This window comes from Chelonoidis abingdonii, chromosome 2, assembly GCF_003597395.2.
Source record: "Chelonoidis abingdonii isolate Lonesome George chromosome 2, CheloAbing_2.0, whole genome shotgun sequence".
Taxonomy (NCBI): Eukaryota; Metazoa; Chordata; order Testudines; family Testudinidae; genus Chelonoidis; species Chelonoidis abingdonii.
This window is the reverse complement of record NC_133770.1, coordinates 17,433,531-17,458,215: the sequence shown is the minus strand read 5'-3', so window position 1 is coordinate 17,458,215 and position 24,685 is coordinate 17,433,531. Positions and strand designations below refer to the sequence as shown.

Below are 24,685 nucleotides of genomic sequence, written 5' to 3'. Positions count from 1 at the left end.
TCCAAAAATCAGGATATTAGTTTGAGCCCATTTCTAGTCTGGTAATAAGACAATATTTTCAAACCTGAGTACCTATAGTCAAGCATCTAAATACACAGTTGGAAGTTGAATCAAAGTGGACTGAATTTTCAGAGGTGCTGGGCACCACAAATTCCTTTGAACTCATGGTCAGATGGATGGTGAGAGGGATCATTTTAGCAGCAGTGTTTGGGATAGATTTTAGAGTAGTGGTATGTGTATCCAGGAGGCCAGAGAAGAGCACTTTGCAGTCTTCAAGACCAAAGTCCAGACAAGTGCCTTAGCTTTTGGGACAGAACAGAAGAATCAGATTTTAAGTAAGAAATAGAGGAAAGAAAGCCACAAGATTTGGATGTGAGGGAGGAACAAGAGGCAGGGTTGAAGATGAAGAGGAGGATGTTGAGTAATATTAGCAGTGATGGAGAACGGGGAAGATGATATTCGTTTAGGAGAACAGATTGATTAACTTTTGTCTTGGCTGTATAAGCTTGAGTGGTCAGTGAATCATCCAGTCAGAAATTCAGAGGTGCCAAAGTGTGGGATTTGGCTCCGAGATCAGGGGTGGAGAAGTATGGAGTCCTCAGCATAGAGATGATAGTTTAATCTGTGTCTCCAGATAAAGTTGTCCAGGGATAGGGTGTAGACGAAGATCATGTGAGGACCAACAACAGAGCTGTGTTGAACATCTATGGTGAGGGGGTGAATGAGGGAGGATGGGAGACATTAAAAGAAATGCTGAAAGAGTGGTCAGAGAGAGAATGGGGATCTTAGAGAACATTGCCCTGAAAACCTAGGGAGAATGGGGTATTGAGGAGAAGGGAGAGAGAAGTAGCTTAAAGAGCAGCAGAAAGGAGGAGGATGGAGTACAGGAAGCTATAATTAGAGACTTTGGTGAGAGCAGTTTCAGTGGAGTGGAAGGATGGAACCAGATTGGAGGGGATGTCTGATGAAATATGTCGATACATTTCTAGATAATCTTGTATAGTGTTTTTTATGCTGAAAGAACTCAACATACTTTACAAACGATATTAAGTAGAGAAATCACATTGCCACTGAAGTGTGGCCTTCTCTGGGATGGCACATGAAATCTGCCTGACAGTGCACGGCAACATCAGCAGGTGAGGGTAGAAAGTGAAGAAGAATACCATATCCAGATGAAACTAGAAGGGGAAGTTTGTTAGGCAGGATGCAGTTACCTGGGCTGAATTTTCACTAAGGTGCCCAGGTTAACACAGCTCCAGTGAAAAGTGCTAGGGCAGGGTGGCCAGACTTACTGGCCCTCCAGGCCACATACAACAATCATCAGAAATTCGAGAGCCAGGGCACATCTGGTGGGGGCTAGGGCTTGGGGCTTCAGCCCTGCGGGAGGCACCTGACAGGACTTGGGGATTCAGCCCTGCTCCTGCTGAAGCCCTGAGCCCCAGAAGGAGCACCTCGCAGGGCTGAAACCCCGAGACCCCACTGCCCGCTGGGCAGAAACCCGTACCCCACCAGCCCACTGCAAGGCAGAGGTCTTGAGCTCCCCCTCCCAGGCAGGTGGATGGAGCATGGGGGAGCATTGCAGGAGTTCTACGAGCCACATTTGTTAAAGAACCGCACATGGCTCGTGAGCCACAGTTTGGCCACCTCTGTGGTAGGGAGTTTTTTAATGACCATTTTACATGTCATCCAAAAAGCAGAATAGGGTCTTCAAGGTATTAGTGAGCAATGTATCACACAGCCTCCCCTCTCTATCCTTGCCAATGCTTGCAGCCTCAATCCAAGTTTTAGGGACACTTAGCTTAAACCTGGATCTTAAAAACCCCTGTGAATATGTGCTCTGCCCCAACTCAGCAGTGCAGGAAGCTTTCCCTTCTTTAATTAGGTGTTTGAACTTGGCATCTTTGACTTAGACTGTCTTAGCCAGTGAACATGTTTTCATTTTATTTCATTAGACCTCACTTGCGTACGTATTAATTTACATTGTGTTTCCATTGTTTATTTCGATCACTTATCTCTTAATACCCACTTATCCAGTCTGGATTGAATGAGCCATTGTGTCATGTATCACATACATATAGACCTGTCCTATTCACACTGTGCTTGTTTTCCAGCACCAATATACAATAATGTGAGAGGGTTATCACTGAGAGAAACTGGAGAGTGACATTTGCATCTACATCACAGCCAGATTTTTCAAAGCCACAAATGGGAGTTAGATTCCTACTTGACTTTGAAAGTATACCGCAAGGAACATAAAGAACAAGAAAAATGATCCATCTGGTCTTGTATCCTGTCTTAAACAGCAGCCAATTATGGATGCTTCAGAGGAAGAAATAAGAACCTCACAAGTGCATCAGACTATTCAATTCTATACCATGGGAGAAATTTCTTCTTGACTCCAGCTGGTGATGGTTTTGTGCCTTGAAGCGTGAAGATTGATAGTGACTTGTGACATATACTAGCAAGGCTAAATTGTTGCTGCTTTTTTATATAAATGACTCGTCCTTTTTGGAAATCTACTAAGCTGTTAGCCTCAGATATTCTAAGAAGGAAGTACTATTCTGTTGCCCAGAAAAGTCACAGGCTTCTATCCCTCTGTGATGGAGTGACATGTATGTAAAGAGCATGCAGGTCTATTATGAAAGAACTCATGGCAGTAATTTCCTTTCATTTAGTAACATGCACTTAAAATGTTCTGCTTCTCCCCCTGGTGCTCAGCTGATTGATCACCACCATTTCTCTTACTCATGATCAAGTGAATAAAAGATACTGCTGCTTCTGCATACTATTTCAGAACAGTTTTCTTTCATAATATTTAAACAGGATACATTGATAAGTTACTTAAGAAATGTCTAAACTTTAATTATTTTTTTTGCCCCCAAATTTCTGTAGATGCGTTAGCACAGGAAAGTCCTGTACTATAAACAAACACTTAAAACGGTATCTTTTATCATTGTTTTGATATTGCTAGATAAGTCTTCAGGGGGGAAAAGCTAATAAAGGTGACACACGAAAAATTATTGACATTTCACTATTTTACATTCTTACTGGACTTGTCTTTAGGTAAGATATTAGTGAAATTATCCATTTGCAAGTGTTCTGAAATTGTAGTGATTGCAGCTTTGTGGTTATGAATGATGATGGACTCAAATTTATAGAACTATGCCTCTTACCCTCCCTTCCAGTTAATGTCTTTGCCATAACCAAATTTAAATTTGCAGTATTCTCCGGATATGCTGTGAATATCAGCTTCTCATGTTAATTGGCTGTTTCAGAAGATACACTTGTGAGCAAAAGCTATGTGGCAATAATTTCAGTCAGCTTAATCATATGAATTGAATTGTAATATTTCTGTAAAATTAGCAATAGCTTTAAAAAATGTTACTACTTTGAAGATGTTTACTTAGTATACTAAGTACCGTTTTTATTTATATTATGGTAGTGCCTGCAGGATCAAGCCCTTCGTGCTCTACAAACAGATAACAAAAATGATCTTTGCCCCAGAGAGCTTACAGCAATGGTCCAAAAACTGTGGGACACCCCCCCCAGGGAGCATGGAAGACTGTCCACTGGGGTGCAGTGGGGTCTGGGCCAGCCCCACAGGGCAGAGGGCCAGGGAGGGAGTGCTACCTAGCCCTGCTCTGCCCCCAGTTCCACTCCGGCCCCTACTACTGGCCCTCGGCCCCCACTCTTGGCTCCTGGCTGCGGCTTTGCTCCTGGCCCCAGCTGCGGCCCAGCCATGACTCTGCTCGCAGGCCAGGGGGGCATGGAAACATTCCATTACTGGTAAGGGGGGGGCACGAGAAGAAAAGTTTGGGCACCACTGGCTTACAGTCTAAGTAAAGGAAGTATTCTCATTATATAGATGGTGGGCGGGGGCAGAACTCATGCATTAGAGAAAGTGACTTTCTCAAGGACACACAAGGAGTCTGTGACAGAACTGGAAAATCCCAGTCAAGTGCCTTAACCATAAGATCATCCTTCTTTTCTGTAGAAAGGAAATGGTCAAGTCCATTATATAGTGCTACAGTTAGAACAGGGGTCGGCAACCTTTCAGAAGTGCTATGCCGAGTCTTCATTTATTCTCTCTAATCTAAGGTTTCACATGCCGGTAATACATTTTAACATTTTTTGGTGGTCTCTTTCTATAAGTCTATAATATATAACTAAACTATTGTTATATAAAAAGTAAAAAAGATTTTTAAAATGTTTAAGAAGCTTAATTTAAAATTAAATTAAAATGCAGAGCCCCCCGGACCGGTGGCCAGGACCCAGGCAGTGTGAGTGCCACTGAAAATCAGCTCGTGTGGCGCGTTTGGCACGTGTGCCATAGATTGCTTACCCCAAGTTAGAATTAATATAAATAGTTCTGTTCTGTCAAAATTATAGACCCTCCCATCAAGACCCACTCCTTCCATGAAGGTTATGGGGCAGTCAGAGATAGCTGAGTGTTTATATTCATGTAAAAATGAATATGTGTATATAAAAATTATGTAAATCTGATTGTATTTCTCTCCCTACCATAGGTTGCTTGTCATCTTTGATTATAAACTCCTCAGGGCCTGGACTGTAGTTTTATACAGTAACTTCTCACTTAAACTCATCCTGGTTAACGTTGTTTCGTTGTTACATTGCTGATCTATTAGAGAACATGCTTGTTTAAAGTTGTGCAGTTCTCTCTTATAATGTTGTTTGGCAGCCGCCTGCTTTCTGCTTGGAGAAAGAGCAGCTTGTTGGAGCTACCTGGTGGGGGCTTGGAATCAGGATGGGCCAGCAGCCCCCTATCAGCTCTCCGCTCCCCTAAGTTCCTTGTGTGGCACCTCCCCAGCAGGCTATCAATCGCCAGGCAGTTCAGCTGTCCCTCCCCCCACTGCCATGTGCTGCTCCTGCCCTCTGCCTTGGAGCTGCTCCTGGGAGCCTCCTGTATGCTGTGCAAAGGGGGGGGAGGGGCGCTAATGTTAGGGTGTCCCCCTCACCCCTCTCCTACCCCCTCATGCCTTTCCTATCCCCCGTACCTCATCTCCATGAGGGGCGGGGGGGAACACCACAGGGCTCAGGACAGAGGGAGTTTGCTGGCAGCAGCTGCTGTCCCAAATTGCTGATCTACTTTAAAAGGGCAGTGTACTTAGAATGGTGGCAGCATACTTAAAGGGGCAATGCTCGTCTCTCTCTCACACATGGTGAGTGACTCTCATGCTGTCTCCCCTCCTTCCATTCATGCTGCCTTGTAGAGTGTGAGGATCTTGCTTAAGATGGCACATTTGCAAGTTGTTTGCTCAAACCTTTTACCCTTTGTTTACCAAGTGCAAATGAGAGTGAAGGAACATGCATGCAAGGGGTTTGGAACTCAATACAATTCTCTTCAGACAGATGAACCTAGCACTTAAACTCACTTTTGTCCATGTGTGGTATCTGCTAGCAAATGTGGAGAGCAAGGATCTTGTTGCACACTCTTTTCAAGATCAAAATATTTTATTCATAAGAAAATCTCCTCTTCCCCCAACCGTTTTATGGGATTTTTTTGGTTTTAGTTTTCCCTCTGAGCTTATGCAGTTGGGGTGACATAGATCCGTGTGCTGAGGACCACACCAATCCTATGCACCAAATCAGTCCCACTGAGCTTTGTGCTGGCCCTTTGCACAGGGGTGAATTTCACCCTGACTGTTGTTTTTGGACACTTAGACAAACATCTAATTGCACTGAGAATGTTTGTTTGGGAGGGTTGTTCATTTCCTTGTAATGAGATTAATGACTTCACAAGCTATGGCTGCAGTGCAGCTCGGAGGTGCTGATTCCCAGCCATGTAGACAGACTTGTGGTCATTGGACCACAGGAGGCAGCTCACGCTTGGAACCCGGGCTCAGGCGAGCTTCGACTCGGGTCAGTGCCCTGAGCCACTGCCCGTGCCGCAACATCCATACTGCTATTCTTAGCACTCTAGCTTGAGCTGAGCTCGTGAGAGTCTGTCTGCCCACAGTGGGAATCCCAATGCCCAGCTGTGATATGAACATACCCACAGAGGCAGGTTCTGAAACTTTTAAGGGAACACACTGGGTTGAATTAATGTTTTGTTTTTCTTTTCCCTCCTTAGGTGGAAGAGAGCTACCAGATGGGCAGCCCTTCGAAAGGCCTTTTCTCAAAAGGGCTCCAAAATCGACCTTCCAGCCCCGTTTCTGCCCCTGTGAGATCTAAACATAGCCCAGGTTCACCAAAAACAGTGTTCCCCTTCCCATATCAGGAGTCTCCCCCACGCTCCCCACGCCGAATGAGCTTCAGTGGGATCTTCAGGTCCTCTTCCAAAGAATCCTCTCCCAGTTCTAACCCGTCTACCTCACCCGGTGGCATCAAGTTTTTCTCCAGATCAAGAAAAAGTAAGAAATTGATCATGTTATTTCAGGAAGATACACTGTACCTCTGGGCTTGACCTATTCTTTACCTGCCTATAGTAAAGTAAGTGTGGAGGGGGCACAGGCTGTTTATTGTCAATTTCACTTATGGTGTTTATCAGTTTCTAACTGTCCTGTAGAAAATGAACATGAGACTCCTACAAGCAAGGGGACAAATCTAGCCCTGTGGAGAGAGCCAGCACAAAAGTCATATTTAAGGCTTTAGATGAAATCCTGTCCCCATTGAAGTCGATGGGAAATTTGCCATTGGCTTCAGTGCGCCTGGGATTTCATCCATGGGATTTAAGTGGAACTGAAGTGGTGCATGGCATTAGTGACGGCCCTCTGCACAGGGTGAACTTAACTCAGAATGAGAGAGGTTCTGCTTCATTAACCACCTAGAGAATTTCAGCAGTTACTTTCTCGATGTTATTTATGCTATTATAGAACAAATTATCCTTACCAGGCAGAGGAAAATGACATACATTCCTGATCTGATGACAACGGAGAGGGTATTTAGGCTCATCCATCTGAAACCACTAGGTACTTCAACTGGTATGATTGAGCACAACTAACTACTTTTTATTACACACAGATTGTGCCTCTTCAGTAGTTTGTGCACCTGTTACTGAATGAGCCACTTGAATAACTTATTTGTCAAGGAAACAATTTACTTGTATGTTTTAAAATCTAATAATATAACCAAAGAGTTAGAGCTCACGCAGCTCAGAAGCGCTAGGAAACAGACATACTTACAGGTGGATCACAGAAGAGAACATGCTCAAGTTTCCTCTGCTTATTATTATTAGGAATTGTTGGAATTGGTTGACTGTTTGGATTGTCTGTGGTTTGGTTTGTGTGAATGGAAGAACTAAAATCCTACATAGGTGCACAGGCACAATAATACTGATCCCTATAGCTGTGTTTGGCTAATGTATATTGCATATAATGTACCGATAGGAATCAAAAGGGACCTTTTAATTTTTTTTTTACTTGAACAGAATTCCAGGAAAATATTTATTTTGATCAGAATAAGCAATTTTGTGCTGACTTTTGTACATACGAATAGTCTCACGTGTGTGGTACCTGTGCATGCACAGAGTTGTAGAGGATTTGCGGTTACATTTGGCAAGACGTTCTGCAGAGTCATATGAAGTAAGATCTTTACCAGTCCCTTCACCACACTGAACCACTTCCCAGGGACTGAAGCCTAGAGAAGGGGGTGTTTCGAGGGGAGTCCAATTTATATTACACACAATTAGAGATGATATATCCAGTTTATCCATATCAGTCAGGGGCATTAGTTCTTCCATAGCTAAAGTTTAAACAGGTTTCCTAGTAGTCTATTTTTTTTTTTTTAGCCCCTCCACAAAGCTCATGCGCCATTTAAATCCCATTTTAGCCTTATTTTGTGGTTTTGAGTGTGTCTTAAGTGCTGTGTACACTTTATGCTAGCTCATTGCACATGGGAGAATTTCATCCTGCCAGAATAATAATAATTAATAATAATAGGTATTGTATAGCAAAGTATGCCAATGACACTTTGATTATTTAGGTACTGCCTAGTTATGCTCCTAAGCAGGGCTGGAAGGTGAAGTCTGAGCCTCGCCAGATTAACCCATCCATCAGAAAATTAAGCGAAAGGATCCTCCAGCACTCAGCAAAAGCACCGAGTTAGGGTCATGTCACCATATAGCAGAACCAGGAATAGGAACAGGCTCTCATGCCATACTTTTGAGCCAACAGGAGACATCAGTGACCTTCCTGGGAGAGAAATCATTGCAGCAGTCATGCTGTTTATTTTTTTAGTGCAGGAATAGCCGCCTCTCGGAGAGAGAGTGATGTTGATTCAAGTGCATACATCAGTAACTTTTGCCCTTCCATAGCTATAAGGCAGAATGTCACTTTTATTCAAGGTGATATTCCCTTCCCTAAGATCCCTTCTAAAAGAGACTTTAACAGACACCTGCCCCTCCCTCCATTCTCCCCCAGGTTTTGGTAGATTTTATATCTACATAGGAATTACCTGCTTGCGACTTACTACATTTATTTTTATGTCATTTCTTTTAAAAGTGCCTTTCCAGGGCTCCAGGAACTTTATGGCACCTGATAAACAACAGTGACATATTGGAGCTTTTTATAGTTAAATCTTGTGAATGGTACTTGCTCAGTTAATAAAGAGTGGTTTTATGGATTATGAAACACTAATGGAACTTATTAAACCTTATCCAAAACAAAGCCTTTATCACTTCAACTTCATTGTCTGAATGAGGGGATTTCTTAGAAAAAAGTATTCAAACCAGCCATATAAGATCAGTACTGCGTTACTCTGGTGATAGGCCAGTCCAGATTGCCCACGTTAGTGAGGGTCCCAGTTCAACAAAGCACACTCAAACATGTGCTTATTGAACTGGGGATTTGATCACGATGTATCTCTAAATCGGTGCTAATGATGCACTGCACCTTTTCCTTGTTGGTCATGTAGCAAATCCTCATGTAATCTAGTCTGCAGCTGAAAAAAGAACCAAATAAAACATTAAAATTTGAATTATTGCTTTACAAGAGAATCTGTGAAATAATCATTTCCCACCATCCTGGAAAATTATGTAGCCAGTCTTTTTTGCTTTTCCTCCTTCCATGCAGATTTCAAAACATATATTAACATGTTGATCCATGTGATCCTGTTTCTCTTGGCAGTGACACCTTCACATGTTCTTAGTTTAAAACATAGATATGCGGTATTTGAAGTGCTTGATTCGTCTGTCTCCTCCTCCCCTTCTCCCCCGCCCCCCCCCATCTCCCCACACACAGACCGCCCGTCCCTGCTTTCACCGCCCAGCCTTCCCTTATCCCCTCCTCCCCACACACAGACCACCCATCCCTGCTTTGTTTCTGAGCTTGTGCAATACGGGATAAGTAATAGTGGTTGGAATAAGACTATGTTAAAACAGAAATTGAACTGAAGATATGAAGCCTAAGATCCTTTCCCATGTAAGGGTAAAAGTTAAAAGCACTTTGTCATCTTGGTGATTAACATGGTTTAAAACATTTATAAGGTTCCTCTCTGTCTCATTCTTTGCTGGCTTACCTTAGTGGTGTTCTGAGTAATAACCTATTGATTCTGGTCTAAAAAAAGTTTGTGCCATGAGAAGGAAAATATTTTCCTGCATGTGACTGCAGCAGTTTTGTTAGGTTGCCAGCGACTCTGTAAACTGATTGTTAGAGCTCAGTGTCTGTCACGGTGCCTTTTCCTGTACAAAGGAATGTGAGAGAGCTGCATTCACTATGCTACCCCTCATTTTGTAGCTGAAGTTCCTTCTGGATGAAGTTTGTACGTTTCAGTCAAGTAAACTGATCAGTTTCAAGAAGAGTGTGAAAGTAAAAATCCAAAAAAAACCCAAACCCCAACACAATCTGTATCAGATATTCATATGTGTGTGTTTAAATAACTTTGTTAAAAATATGAAGTTTCCAGACAAGTGTTTTTAAAGAGCTAAGATTAAAATTTAAAACCACATTATTAGAATATTGTTTTAAAAAGCATAGGTTTGAAACCCAGGAAGTTCAAGTTTTGGATCAAGGTTCTACGAATTACTGACTGTATCAGTATCTATCTTCTGTCTGTACACTAGAACACCATTTACTCTCTACATTTATATCTCATGTACATTTCCAGTAGTGACCACAAACTCTTATCTTACATATGACGCAGATCTAAAAATGACCTCCTACCCATCTAATATCAGCCAAATCCAAGGATGTCCTGCAGTCATTTTATAAAGCCTTGGCTAGATGGCATCTGGAGTATCAAGTTTTAGTCACTTGTGAATATAGAGGTAAGCAAGAAACAGTGCATCATAGAACAACCTTTCAATAGAGTGGAGGCAGCTAGGTAGGAAGACAGTGAATAAATTGGCATTATTTAGTGTTAAAAGAAGATGATTGACATGACACAACTGAAGTATTGTGACTGACTAAGGATTATTATAGAGTCAGTCTATTTGAGGTTGTTTTTCAGACCTGAATAAAGAGACAATAAGTAGGTTTAACTGAATTGTTGCTATGCTATGAAAAGTGATTTTAAAACTGACGTTTTTGGAATTGCTTTACAGTGACTTCATATCACATTTGCTCAGCTTGCAAGTAAAACTGTTCTTTCTAATCGCCAGCCCTGCAAACTCAGTCTGGGATCCGAAGCTCTGTTCTGTCTGCTTTACAGTCATTCGTTTATGATCCGCATCTTGCTTTAGAGGGAACATATATAAGAATTGAAGACAGAATTAGTTTGCAGAGTAGGGAATAGTTGGGCAGACTCTCAGCTGAGATGCTGAAATTCAGTATTGTTAATATTTGTAAGTAAATATTGATAACTATATGGAATTTAATATGTTAATAGGGAATATTAATTTTGTGTTTTTGAAGTACACCTCTACCTCGATATAACGCTGTCCTCAGGAGCCAAAAAATCTTACTGCATTATAGATGAAACCGCGTTATATCGAACTTGCTTTGAGAAGGCTGAAGGGAAAAGTCAAGACTTGCAGCTGCAAGCTGGACTGAAGAACTCTGAGGGGAGACTGCTGGGTGAGGAAAGTGATCAGTGGAAACATGTGACTATGAGAACCAGGCAGAGGAAAAGACTGGCTTGTGAAGGAGAAATAGAGCACAGAAACTGGTTTGCCGAGTTGGATAATGAATAAGGGGCTTAGCAGGCAGTAACAGATGGTAGGAGGGCAAGGAAGAAGAGAAAAGCAGCTTGTTCTGTAAGAAGAGGGGAAGAGCCAATGGAGATACCTAGAATTCAGAGCGCCAGGAGGATACAGGATGACTCGCAGAAGCTTGCAAGTGAGAATAAAAGACAAGAGGACTTGCAGCCAGAAAGACCAGGAGGAAGTCCAGAGAAACACACTGTTACCAGTAAAAGGCAAGTCTAAGTGATTGGTGACTTCTTGCTAAGAAGAACAGACAGGTCTGTCACCAGAGCTGACCTGGAGAACAGAAGGGTGTGCTGTCTGCCGTCAGAAGATATGGGATGTGGACCTGAGGCTGAAGAGAATCTTAATGAGAAGAGGAAAGAATCCACTGATTATCCTTCATGTGGGAGCAAAGGACACAGCTAGATTCTCACTGGAAAATATTGAGGGAGACTATGTCAGGCTGGAGAAGATGCTTAAGGAAATGGAAGCTCAGGTGATCTTCAGTGGGATTTTGCCTGTACCTAAAGGAGGAGAACAAAGATGAGATAAGATTATGACGATCAACAGATGGCTTAGGCAGTGGTGCTATAAAGAGGGCTTTGGGGTGTTTGACCACTGGGAGGCATCTGTGGATAGAGGACAGTTCTCACTGAACGGACTCCACTTGAATAGGGAGGGAAATAGACTTATGGGATGGAGGTTGGCAGAACTCACTAAAAGAGCTTTAAACTAGGAACTCGGGAGACCATTGGGCAATGCTCATGTAATCTCCAGAAGGAGCACTGGAGGACGATAAATGAGTTCTTTGCACTGGTCTTCACAGTGGAGGATGTGAGGGAGATTCCCAAACCTGAGCCATTCTTTTTAGGGGACAGATCTGAGGAACTGTCCCAGATTGAGGTGTCATTAGAGGAGGTTTTGGAACAAACTGATAAATTAAACAGTAATAAGTCACCAGTACCAGATGGTATTCACCCAAAAGTTCTGAAGGAACTCAAATGTGAAGTTGCAGAACTACTAACTGTTGCCTGTAACATGTCATTTTAAATCAGCTTCTGTACCAAATGACTGGAGGATAGCTAATGTGATACCAATTTTTAAAAAGAGCTCCAGAGCTGATCCTGGCAATTACAGGCCAGTAAGCCTGACTTCAGTACTGGGCAAACTGGTTGAAACTATAGTAAAGAACAAAATTGTTAGACACATATATGAACATAATTTGTTGGGGAAAAGTCAACATGGTTTTTGTGAAGGGAAATCATGCCTCACCAATCTACTAGATTTTTTTTGAGGGGATCAACAAGCACGTGGACAAGGAGATCCAGTGGATATAGTGTACTTAGATTTTCAGAAAGCCTTTGACAAGGTCCCTCAGCAAAACCTCTTACGCAAAGTAAGCTGTCATGGGATAAGAGGGAAGGTCCTTTCATGGATTAGTAACTAGTTAAAAGATAGGAAACAAAGGGTAGGAGTAAGTGGTCAGTTTTTAGAATGGAGAGAGTTAAATTGTAGTGTCCCCCAGAGTCTGTACTGGGACCAGTCCTATTCAACATATTCATAAATGATATTGGAAAAGTAAACAGCGAGGTGGAAAAATTTGCAGATATAAAACTATTCAAGATAGCTAAGTCCCAGGCAGACTGCGAAGAGCTACAAAAAGATCTCACAAAACAGGGCGACCGGGCAACAAAATGAAAAATGACGTTCAATGTTGATGAACACAAAGTAATGCACATTGGGAAAACATAATCCCAACTATACATATAAAATGATGAGGTCTAAATTAGCTGCTCACAAAAGAGATCTTGGAGTCATTGTGGATAGTTCTCAAGAAAATAAAGTAAGAATGGACGCAGCAACGGAGAAAGGAACAGCAGCGGGTAGGAGAATGGACATTAAGAGGAAGAATAATGCTGATACCAATCAGGTATGTGATACTGACAGAAGACTGACTGTACCCAGTCGCGCGAGGAATGTGGGCAAAGCCAAGGAGCAACAGTTAAGGTGTTTGTACACTGGTTCAAGGAGCCTAGATAACAAAATGGAAGAACTGGAACTATTGGTGCAGAAAGTGAAGCCACATATTATAGGATAACACAAACATGGTAGAATAGTAGTAGAGTAAGTGCTATTCAGGAAAGAGAGAAATAAAAGCAAAGGTGGTGGAGTAGCATTGTATATTAATGATGGGGTAGACAGTAAAGAAATTAGAAGTGGTGGACTGGATAGGACAGAGTCTGGGCCAAATTCACTTTGAGGAAGAAAGCCATTAGAGGTTCTCCTGATATAGTGCTTGGGTGTGCTACAAACCACCAGGATCCAATTTGGAGATGGATAGAGACCTCTTCAATGTTTTCAGTGAAATAAATACTACTTGGAATTGTGTGATTATGGGAGACTTTAACTACCCAGACATAGATTGGAGGACAAGTGCTAATAATAATAGCAGGGCCCGGATTTTCCTGGATGGGATAGCTCACAGATTTCTTCAACAAATAATTGCTGAACCAACAAAATGTAATGCCATTTTAGATTTGGTATTGGTGAGTAGTAAGGACCTCATAGAAGAACTTGTTGTAGAGGACAGCCTTGGTTTGAGTGATCATGAGTTAATTCAGTTTAAACTAAATGGAAGGATAAACAAAAATAGATCCGCAAGAAGGGACCTTGATTTCAAAAGAGTAAACTTTAAAAAACTAAGGAAATTAGTTAAGGAAGTGGACTGGACTGAAGAACTAAAGGATCTGAATGTGGAGGAGGCTTGGAATTACTTTAAATCAAAGTTGCACAAGCTATCTGAAGCCTGCATTCAAACTGGAACAGATGCAGAAAAGAGCTAGTAGGATGATCTGAGGAATGGAAAACCTACCTTATGAGAGGAGACTCAGAGCTTGGATTGTTTATCCTAACGAAAATAAGGCTGTGGGGAGATATGATTGCTCTCTATAAATACATCAGAGGGATAAATACCAGGGAGGTAAAGTAGTTATTTAAGTTAAGCGCCTATCTGGACACAAGTACAAATGGCTATAAAATGCCCATCAGCAAGTTTAGATTTGAAATTAGTTGAAAGTTTCTAACAATCAGAAGATTGAAGTTCTGGAATAGCTTTCCAAGGGGAGCAATGGGGGCAAAATACCTAACTGGCTTCAAGACTGAGCTTGGTAAGTTTATGGAGAGTATGGTATGATGGTAAGAGCAGGTTGGACAAACACCTCTCAGGGATGGTCTAGATAATACTTAGTCGTGCCTTAGGTGCAGGGGACTGGACAAGATGACCTCTCTAGGTACCTTCCAGTTCTATGATTCTGTGATGGGACTGCCTACGATGGTCCATTGGCGACTGCCAGTAGCAAAAATCCTGAGCTGCTGGAGATGGGACACTAGATGGGGAGGCTCTGAATTACTAGAGATAATTCTTTCCCAAGTATCTTACTAGAAGGTCTTGCCCATGTACTCCGGGTCTAACTGATGGCCTTATTTGGAGTCAGAAAGGAACTTTTCCCCAGGTCAGATTGGCAGAGACTCTCTGGGTTTTTTTGCCTTCCTCTGCCACATGGGGCCCAGGTCACTTGCAGGTTTAACCTAGTGTAAATGGTGAATTCTTTGTAACTTGAAGTTTTTAAACCATCATTTGAGGACTTCAGTAAGTCAGCCAGAAGTTAGGGCTATTTCAGGAGTGGGTGAGGTTCTGTGGCCTGCAATGTGCAAGAGGTCAGAATAGATCAGAGATGGGCAAACTATATGGCCTATGGGACCATCCTGCCCGGCCCTTGAGTTCCTGGCCCCTCTCCCATAGCCACGCTACCACGCAGGCAGCGCTGTGGGCGGTGGGGCTGCAAGCTCCTGCCGAGCAGAGCGGCAGTTTGTCTAGCTCCAGCCTGGCGGTGCGGCTGCCAGATATGCTGCTCTGAGCGGCATGGTAAGGGGGCCGGGACTGGGGAGTTGGGTAAGGGGCAGTCGGAACAGGGAACAGGGGGTGGTTAGATGGGGCAGAGGTTCTGCGAGAGGGTGGTGGTGGTCAGGGGACGGGGAACAGGGGGGATTGGATAGGCGTGGGGTCCCGGGGCCTGTCAGAGGGTGAGGGTGTGGATAGAGGTTGGGTGACTGGGAGTGAGGGGCTTGGATTGTGGGTGGGGCCCTGCGGGGGTGGTTAGGGGTGGGGATTCCTGGGAGGGAGTGGTTAGGGGACAAGGAGCAGGGGCAGTTGGATGGGTCAGAGGTTCTGAGGGGGACAGTCAGGGATGAGAAGTGGGAGGGGGCTGTTTGGGGGGGCACAGCCTTCCCTGCCCAGCCCTCCATACAGTTTTGCAACCCCAGTGTGCTCCTCGGGCCAAAAAGTTTGCTCACTCCTGGACAAGATGATCATGATGGTCCCTTCTGACCTCAAGTCTATGAGTCTACTGGTAATCACAGGCGAGACTAATTGTATTGTTCAATTGGAGGGATGATTGGGGTACTACACAAAGATTTCCACATACCTTATTTATTATAATGCTGTTTCTCTGGGAGAGCAGATAATGGATAGATTGTTTTCTGTGCACGAAAAGGGTATGCATACTGCATGCTATACTGTCTTATACCTGAAGATGGTGCAAGTAGCTCTGTTTTCCTATATCCTAATGATAAAATGGAAAAAGCTTTGGTTTTTCATGATGCAGCATTTAAGCTTTCCTCTGATGCAGGCCTCCTAACTATGATAGATCTGAATAGTAAAGCTTCTCCTCAGGTTTTATGCTGAATTTGATTTCTCTCACGATTTGTTTTAGAATTGCTTTGCTTCTTATTTTGGTAACAAGTTGCTGTGAAACTGCTTACTCTGTTATGAGCGCAAGAGCTTATGCAAATTATCAGGATCAATGAGATAGGTCAGCCTGACAAAGGGCATTCTGGATGAATAGCTTGCAGCTGTGCGCAACACAGGCGTATTTTTACAGTGTTAGGCTCAAACTCCTGACAGACATTACTCTAAAGAATAGGCTTCTTTAATATATATTCCTGTAAAATTGATACACATTCTGTTAATTGGCTATCCGAAGTTCACTGCTTTTGTTCAGGGATTCTAAATTTAGATTGCTCTTTTAGATCAATAAGTACAATCCATTGTGTGTTTCCCTCCCAGGCTTTGAAATGCTACTGTACATAAATATCAGTTATAAGTTGTGTTTTGAAATACTACAACTGTGGGTTTCCCCCCCACCAATATTTCTATTATCCTGCGTGTGGAATAGCTTCTTCTGATACTACTGGGACCAATTGCTCCTTGCTATGGGAAACCCAGCAAAGTAGGAGCTAAAGTTTGGGAAATAACCTTGAGGAAGTTTTCTTCCTGATTATTTGCGGGGGGGGGGGGGTGCAGAATTAACCCCTCTCCTTGGAAAGCATTCCCCAAGTCCTCCAGGATCCACATGGATTCCAGGTCAGCAGGAGAGGCAGAAACTTTGGTGTGGAAGCTGAGTTATATCTTTGGACCTCTGCCATAGTTACCCCCAAGACTCACCCTTTAAGATAAATCCTCATCAAAGACAGGGTAACATGGAAAGATAAGGCAGTTTTGAGCTTTAATCATCTTCCTTCCCTGATCTCTGTAGGATTGGTATGCTGGGAGGATAGGTGTTCCTCCCAGCAATCTCTACAGTCCAGTCACTCCCAGCCCTTTCCTTGGACTGGTGAAGAATCCTCTGTGAAACCCAGGGAGAGGGGACGGGTCATCTATGTCTGTGTTCTTTTATAATGCTGATGTGTGAAAACATCTAACCACCATTTTCTGCTGATATTTTCCCCAGAAGCTGGATTTGCGCTGCTTATTGGGCTTGTCTACACTAAAAAAATTGTATTTTACTGATGTGTCAGCAATGGGTACAGCTGAAAATGTGCTATGTATAGGTTAGCTGAAAACCAACTTTTGTCCAACAAAGTTTCAGCTGCACCAGTTACTGGCATCTATTGTCAGGAATGGGTCATTTTTTAGTAAGACTGGGCCATAATTAGTAGCATATTTTCCTTCCAGTCATCTGGAGAGGGCTTCTGATTAATTTCCTGTTTCCATCCTAGCCTCACATTTCCAATATTACCTTGCAGTTATGGGCAGATGAAGTACAACATACCCATGTTCTTTATGTTTATGTATAATTTTAAATATATATTTTAAAGTCTCCTAAAGTGACCACTGGGCTGTAGCAAGTGACTAGAGGGAATTCCTCAGAAAACTGAGGTGTTTCTGAATTTGAAATGCCTCTTTGTGAGAATAATTTCCAGCTGTTGTACTGGCTGAGGAGGACAGGCACTATGGTGCCTAATTCCTTCCGATCCTCTGTTTCTTTTCCTCAACATGGGACTGAAATCTTGGTACTTCCTGGAAACCATCAGATATGCTTTTGGTGTCAGCTTAAGATGTTCATTCTGGACAACACTTAAATAAGAAAGTATCAGAGGGGTAGCTGTGTTAGTCTGGATCTGTAAGATGCAGCAAAGAGTCCTGTGGCACCTTATCTGTTAGTCTATAAGGTGCCACAGGACTCTTGGTTGCTTTTTAAATAATTAAGTGACTTAATTTTCTCTCGTCCCTTATGAATGTGCTGTCAGTGTTCTTAATTTTTCTTTTCTACATACTTACTAAAAGCAAATATGTGAATTGTTCTTTTAGTAACAGTAAAGAGATTGTAGAGAAACTAAGAACTAGCCTTTCTTGGAAGTCTTTAGCAATGGATTGAGAGTCAGTAAAATGTCAAATGAACTTTTTTGCCTCAGCAAGGTTGAAATAGAAACAAAACATTCTGAACTTCCCTCAGAGTTGATTCACCTTGGTGGAGCTTTCACTGCTACTGCTCTGTTGTTTCAGTGGATACCAGTGGTCTTCAGGGGAGACACTGTTTTACTTGGGAGAAACCACAATTTAAAGATGCAAACAGCTTCCTTTCCTGACAGGTCATGCTGCAAACAACAGTAGAGAAAACTAAAGGATAGAAGTAATGTCTTACTCCGCCAATCCCTTTGTGAAAAACATCTATGGTTTGTTTGTTTTTTTATTCTCAGATATTTAGGGCTCGGTCCAGCAAAGCATCTAAGCAATTGCTTAACTTTAAATAAAGGAGCTGTCCCCTTGATTTCAGACTGCTTATATGCTTCAAGCCAAGTACTTGCTTAGGTGCTTTGCCGGATCTGGGTCTTAGGGCACCAATCAACATCATATCTACACAATTTTACTGTGTGGTAAGCCATCTTCTTGATGTTTAGTTAAATTATGCCAGGTGCTGCACACACACACTAAGGGCTTGTCTACAGTGCCCTTACAGGCACTCAGTGTGGACTATAGAGGTGTGAACTGCAGAGCATACCAAGTGGTGTGCTCTGACTGTCCTGTGTGGACAAGACTGGCACAAATTAAAAGGTACCTAGTTCACATTAATGTAGTCCTTATTGAAAGAGGTGCAGTATAGACATAGCATAAGAGATACTTCCGTCCTGAAAGAGTTTAAAGTCTAAAAAGACAAGACACACAAAGGGTGGGAGGAAATAAGTATTTTACAAGCAGGGAAGTGAGGCACAGGGAGATTAAGTGACTTGTCCGAGTTCACAGAGAGAATCAGTGGCAAAGCTTGGAATTGAATCCACATTTTCCGAGGGCCTGTTCAGTGCGTCAATCACAAGACTATCCATCCTCTCATGTTCTCTAACACTCTAGGTTATTTTACTACCCACCATGTCTGGTCTCTGTGCTCCTGGAGGATCTTGGTCCCAATGATCTGCTCTTTTAACATGCATGGAACTAAATGTGTGCGTAAGTGTTTCTGAAAGAAAAATCCTACATCTGACTGTGGCATGGAAGGCTAACTTCATTATAAATTAAGTATGTCTGCTTGTGCTCAAATAGAAATGCCCTCTGAAATTTTCAGAACAAATATTATTTATAGACATCTTCACATGGGAATGTCATTATTAAGGCTGTTTTACTCATAGGTATTTTTAGTAAAAGTCATGGACGGGTCACTGGCAATAAACAAAAATTCACGGCCCATGACCTGTCCATGACTTCTACTATACCCCTAATTAAAACTTGGGCCGGGGGGCTGCGGGTGCTCTATGGGGGAAGTCCAGGTGTGCTGGCCCAGGACCCCTGCTGGTGCTTGGGGAGCGGACCTGAGTGGTGGCATGCAGCCCCGGACTCCCACTGATGCTGGGAGAGGGAGGGGAGGGTTGACGGGGCAGGCAGGCTCCCTACCTGTCTCCATGTGTCTCTGCAGCTCTTAGGGGAAGGACGACCAAGGGGGGCTCCGCAGCTCCCATTGCCTGGGAATTGGAGCCAATGGGAGCTTTGGGGGCAGTGCCTGTGAGCACAGGCAGCGCACGGAGCCCCCAGGCCCCTCTACCTAGGAGTTGCAGGGACATGCCAGCCTCTTCAGGGGAGCCCCCCTGAGCTGAGGGCCACCCTGCCCCCCAACCCCCTCCCACCCACAAACTGCCCCAGCTGCTGTGGCTGGCTCCGAGGCTGCATGATCTGCTCGAGCAGCCCCAGAGCCAGCTGCAGTGGCCACTGCAGAAGTCATGGAAAGTCAGAATCCGTGACTTCTGTGACAGACATGCAGTCTTAGTCACTATTCATTCCATGTTGTATTATCAAGGCTTAAGAAATTAAGCATTAACTTACCTCAGCCTTCCCACCTAGTTTCGAAGCTTTGAATGGGGTTGTATGAAAACTTGTATAGGAGGTTTTAACATTCTTGTTCAAGGGGAGTCAGTTGTGATGGAAGTTTCCAGAGAAGACCAGAATGTGAATTAAGCTGAATACCTTCAGGGCACATTACCTGATTCTTCTGACAGTCATTTCCACCATAATCAGCATGGAGATCATGTCAATTATAATAATTTTCTACATATATGTAGTGGAGTTGGCCTCCTCCCAAGTACCCCCTTGTGCCCAAATGTCCCTCTATGGTATCTGGCCTCTATTTCCTCCCTCATTAGGGCCCTCTCCCTGAGTGTCCCAGCACCTCCTGCCTGGAGTTTATCTTTCTCCACAGGATCTCCCAGTTGGGCCTTTACAGTTTCTCCCTGGTTTGTTCAGGATCTCTTCCAAGGATCTCTGCCTGGAGAACTTTCCCCACTCGCTCCTGCTGACTCAGGATGCTACAGGAGTCATCTTTCTCCCTTCAAGTGTCTGGGCTTCCCTCCTTTACTGCAACTTCCTGCTCCTTTTGTACTGGAATAACCTGATTCCTTTCAGGTAGCGCTCATCCAATAATCAGGGTTGGCTTACTCCAGGCTCTCCAGGCCATATGGCAAGCTGCTGTTAGAATATATATTCATCTTCTTTAAGCAGAGAGTTCTTGATACAGATTGGGGAGAAGAGTAGAAAACTCCAGCAAGTTCACAAGGGGGCTCACCATACAAATCTAACTTATCTGGGGAGTGCTTAGATATTATTTTTGATAAGCACTCTAAAAAACCCTAAGATGGTGAAGTGTGTTCAAGAGTATTGTAAACAGCTAATGTGTTGTGATGTATCATTATTGTTTTGTTGCACTATCTGTGGTAGTTTAAACTGAACACTGTAACTGTTAACCATGAAGAGCCCAATCCAACTTCCATTAAAGAGGGAAGGTGGGTGAGGGAATATCTTTTATTGGACCAACGTCTGTTGGTGAAAAACACAAGCTTTCAAGCTTACACAGAACTCTTTCACCAACAGACGTTGGTCTAATAAAAGATATTACCCTCACCTACCTTGTCTTTCTCTAGAATGCTGGGACCAACACGGCTACAACAACACTGACATTAAAGTCAATAATCAAAGAGAGTCTTTCGATTGACTTAGATGGGAGTTGGGGTAGACATTCCTGACATTTCTAGTAACCTATTTATACTAGAATTTACTACTGGCTCATAATTATGTTTTGTGTGTGTAGGTGTGTGAGTGATTTAAATGCAAATAGGAGTTTTCTGGTGTAAGGAGATGCAGGTATGTACGAAATCCTCTACTGCATTTGGCATAAGGCCCAGTTGCCAGGTTAGGAGTGCTTTTTTTTTGCACTGTTAGTCAAATAATTATCAGAATGGATTTGGAGATCTAACGTGAAGGCTTCTTGTATTTATAGTTTTACAAAGGTGATAGGACTGTGGAAATTGTGTAATATTAAAACTCCATTGGAGTCATTGGATCTGATCTAACTGAATCCTATACTCCTGAGTCTACATAATGAAACAAAGTACTTCTATATGCTCTTTATTTGGCTAAAATAACTCACATTTGTTTTTTTCCAAGAAAAGTAGAGAACAAAGGTATCACTTATTAAAACTGGTAATTGGTTTAGGATTTTCTAGACCAGTTAGTAAATTGAATGGGATTTTATTGTGCCTACAGTAATCACTAGAGAAGGACAGGTGTCTTTTTAGTCCAAAATACAAGCAGACAAAGAGGGTCATAGAATATCAGAGTTGGAAGGGACCTCAGGAGATCATCTAGTCCAACTCCCTGCTCAAAGCAGGGCCAGTCCCCAGACAGATTTTTGCCCAGATCCCTAAATGGCGCTCTCAAGGATTGAGCTCGCAATCCTGGATTTAGCAGGTGAATGCTCAAACCACTGAGCTCTCTCTTCTCCCTAAGTCTATTTTGTCCTGCTTCTGAAGTGGTGGGCAAACTCTCACTGATGTCAACAAGAGCAGGATTGGACATATAATTGTTTGGCTCTGCATCTGTGAATGATCCGCAAACATCAGAATCTTTAAGGAAACCTATTTCATTAACATTTTCTTTATAGATCCAACATTTTCTAGTAGTGTCCATACTCCAATATGTATGTTGAGAGCTAGTAGCTGTTATCTTTGGTGCTTTGAAGATCAGAGGAAAACTTCCCATTAATTTTCCTTATCACAGTGTGTGACGTATTAAATTATAGTATGATCTGGCCCAGATCCTATTATAATTTGTTCTCAAAATATTGCATTTTGTGGACCACATGGAAGGGTACTTCAAACCTCTGGTTGTGCACAGACCATATTTTGCAAGCCAGTGTGTTAAATGTGTTGAGTTCCCCTGCTCCCCCTGAAATAAGAGACGGTAGGTATTTTTTTCAAGTTTGAGGATGCAAGGGGCAGATTTGGGTGGGAGCGAGGGATTCAGTGAGATGGAAGGTCACACATAGCATCATGTAGTGTAAAGCTGCGTGTTTGGGAAATGACCCATCTGGTTTCCACTTTTGGGTTCTGAAACGCCGACGGGCATGATCCGGGGTTATCCCCATTCTGTATCTGGCCTTGGTTTGAAACAGTTTATAATCGTTCATTTGGTCCTTTGGCATTTCAGCCGCCCTTCTGCTAAGGGTCCACTGAGGTGTGACCTCAGCTCTAACATGTACTGGTCTTCAGGGATGCTGTACCCAATGCAGGCTCTTTCAAAATTTTCTAAGAAGGCCTCAGTGTCATCACCTGCCTTGTAGTTGGGGAATTTCTTGTGTGGTGAACAACAACTGGCGACGGGGGGTTAGGATTGCTGGAGCATGTTGCGTAGCCTGCGCTACTTCCAGTTCATGCTTCTCTGTTTGTCCCTCTCTTCACTTTCTTGTTGGTGTTTCTCCCTCTGCAGTTCTATCTGTCTTTCTGTGGGCTGCATCTTCTTCTTGTTGTTTTTTTGGTAGGCCACCTCTTCTTCTTGTGTTTTCTTTCGTGAGCTGCATTTTTGGCTTCTTGATCTCTTTTATGGGCTGCCTCATTGGCTTCTTGTTCTGCCTTAATTAGTTCCATCCGTCCTCTATGTTCATTTTCATTGTCTATGGCTTGTTGCAGTGCTCGTTCCTTTTTCAGGCTTTCTTGGACCTCATGGTTTCTGTTTTCTGTGTTGGGGTGCCTCTGGTGTTTGTTGTCTGAACTGCTGGCTCTCTGTTGTCTCCTGGAGTCTGCCTAGCAACTCCTTTTGTTTAACTTCTCTTTTACTAACCTTTGACATGCAAATTAACAAGTCAAACCAGTTGTTTACCTGTGTGTACGCTGGGTACTTAATTCCCAATTGGAATTATATTGCTTAACAATAGACCCTTAATGTCACCTTAATGGCTCCTTGCTTAAAATGCAAGCCAAGCTTAGCAGAAGAGAAAAGAAAAAATATTTCTCTCTGGCTCCTTTTAAAACCAAACCTTTCTTTCTGCTAAAAAGCCCTTAGTAGAGAAAAGAAAAACAATATTCCTACTGGCTTCTGGATTCTTAACATCCAACCGCTCACACCATATCATAAGCCTAACTCCAAATCTGGACCTTAGCGTCCAGAAATCTGGGTGCCTAGCATGAACCCTTCTAAGCTTAATTACCAGCTTAGCTTTGATCTCGCTGCCACCATGCAAAAATTACAGGGTTTTGGCCCCCTCTGGTCTCCCCAAAACCTTCCCTGGAGGACCCCAAGACCAGAAGCCCTGAGTCTAATCGCAAAGGGAAATAACCCCCACTTCCCTTCCCCTCTCTCTCCCACCCAGACTTTCCTCTCTGGGCTAACCTGAGAGTACTGATGCAATCTCTACATCACATACCAAGAAGCATTGTCTCCTCTATTCACAAAGAGACAAACCCCAAATACAAGGAAACAGAAATGATTCTGTCTCTTCCCCTCCCACCAATTCCCTGGTGTTGCAGAACTTACCCTCCGTAGATCTAACACAAAGAGAATTCCCTCCCTTCGTTCCTTAGCCTACCCAGAGAGAAAAACTCAAACAAGTCTTAAAAAGAAAACTTTATAAAAAGAAAGACAGAAAAAAGACATCAAAATATTCTCTATATCAAGATGACAATTACGGGCTATTGCTTATAAGAAAAATATGAATAAACAGTCTGATTCAAAAGATATCCAATTTGAAACATTCAGCAAGCTACACACATGTAAATACAACGAAACACATAAAAGCCTATATTGTTTTTCTACCTGTACTTACAATTTGGAAACAGAAGATTAGAAGATAGAAAGAACCTTCTCATAGCTGAGAGACAGACAAAAGACTCAGACCCCAAAAATTCCCTCCCTGACTTTGAAAAATCCAGTTTTCTGATTGGTCCTCTGGTCATGTGTTTGGTTCCCTTTGTTAACCCTGTACAGGTAAAGAAACATTAACCCTTAGCTATCTATTTATGACAACATGTAAGCACAAAAAGTTCTAATTAATGTTCTTTGACTTACAACTAAATTTTGAGCCTAATCTCAATAGTTTTTTTTTTTTTGGAATGAAGACAAACTGTGGAGTCAGCCAGCCCATCTTTACCCTTTACATTAAGGGTAATCATCTTCAACTGAAATTCTCTGCAGATTGCATTCCTTTTAGCCTGCTTTTCCCTTTGGGGATTTGATATTATCTAATTAAATAGGTGAGGCAATGCACCTAGTGAAACTTGCTGGAAAGGCTTTTTGGTTTTTTTTGTCACTCCCATAAGTAAGTGAATCTAGAAAGGCATATCTTCCTGAGAGCTCTGTGTGCACAATAGGCCAATAATTCCTCTTCCCCTCGCAAGGCTGGTGTTTTTCACTATCTTGGTGTTCAGTATCTCATGAAATCTAAGCGGGATTTTCCTGCCTCCTATATTTATTTTCAGAACCTAGAGGTATTATTTTAAAAAAAGATTATTTTT

General features: G+C 42.7%; 1 protein-coding gene across 5 annotated transcripts in view; it reads left to right on the top strand.

Annotated features, from left to right (window-relative positions):
- The window catches only part of PRKAG2 (protein kinase AMP-activated non-catalytic subunit gamma 2), a 403,677-nt gene that overhangs the window by 119,594 nt on the left and 259,398 nt on the right, over positions 1–24,685 (top strand). For all 5 annotated transcript variants that reach the window (XR_012655174.1, XR_012655175.1, XM_075062183.1 and 2 more), the window contains exon 3: positions 6,092–6,371. Coding sequence is in view for 3 of the 5 variants with exons in the window: in XM_075062183.1 (XP_074918284.1) it covers positions 6,092–6,371 (280 nt within the window). In the remaining 2 variants the exon portion in view is untranslated. The remainder of the gene's footprint in view (positions 1–6,091; positions 6,372–24,685) is intronic.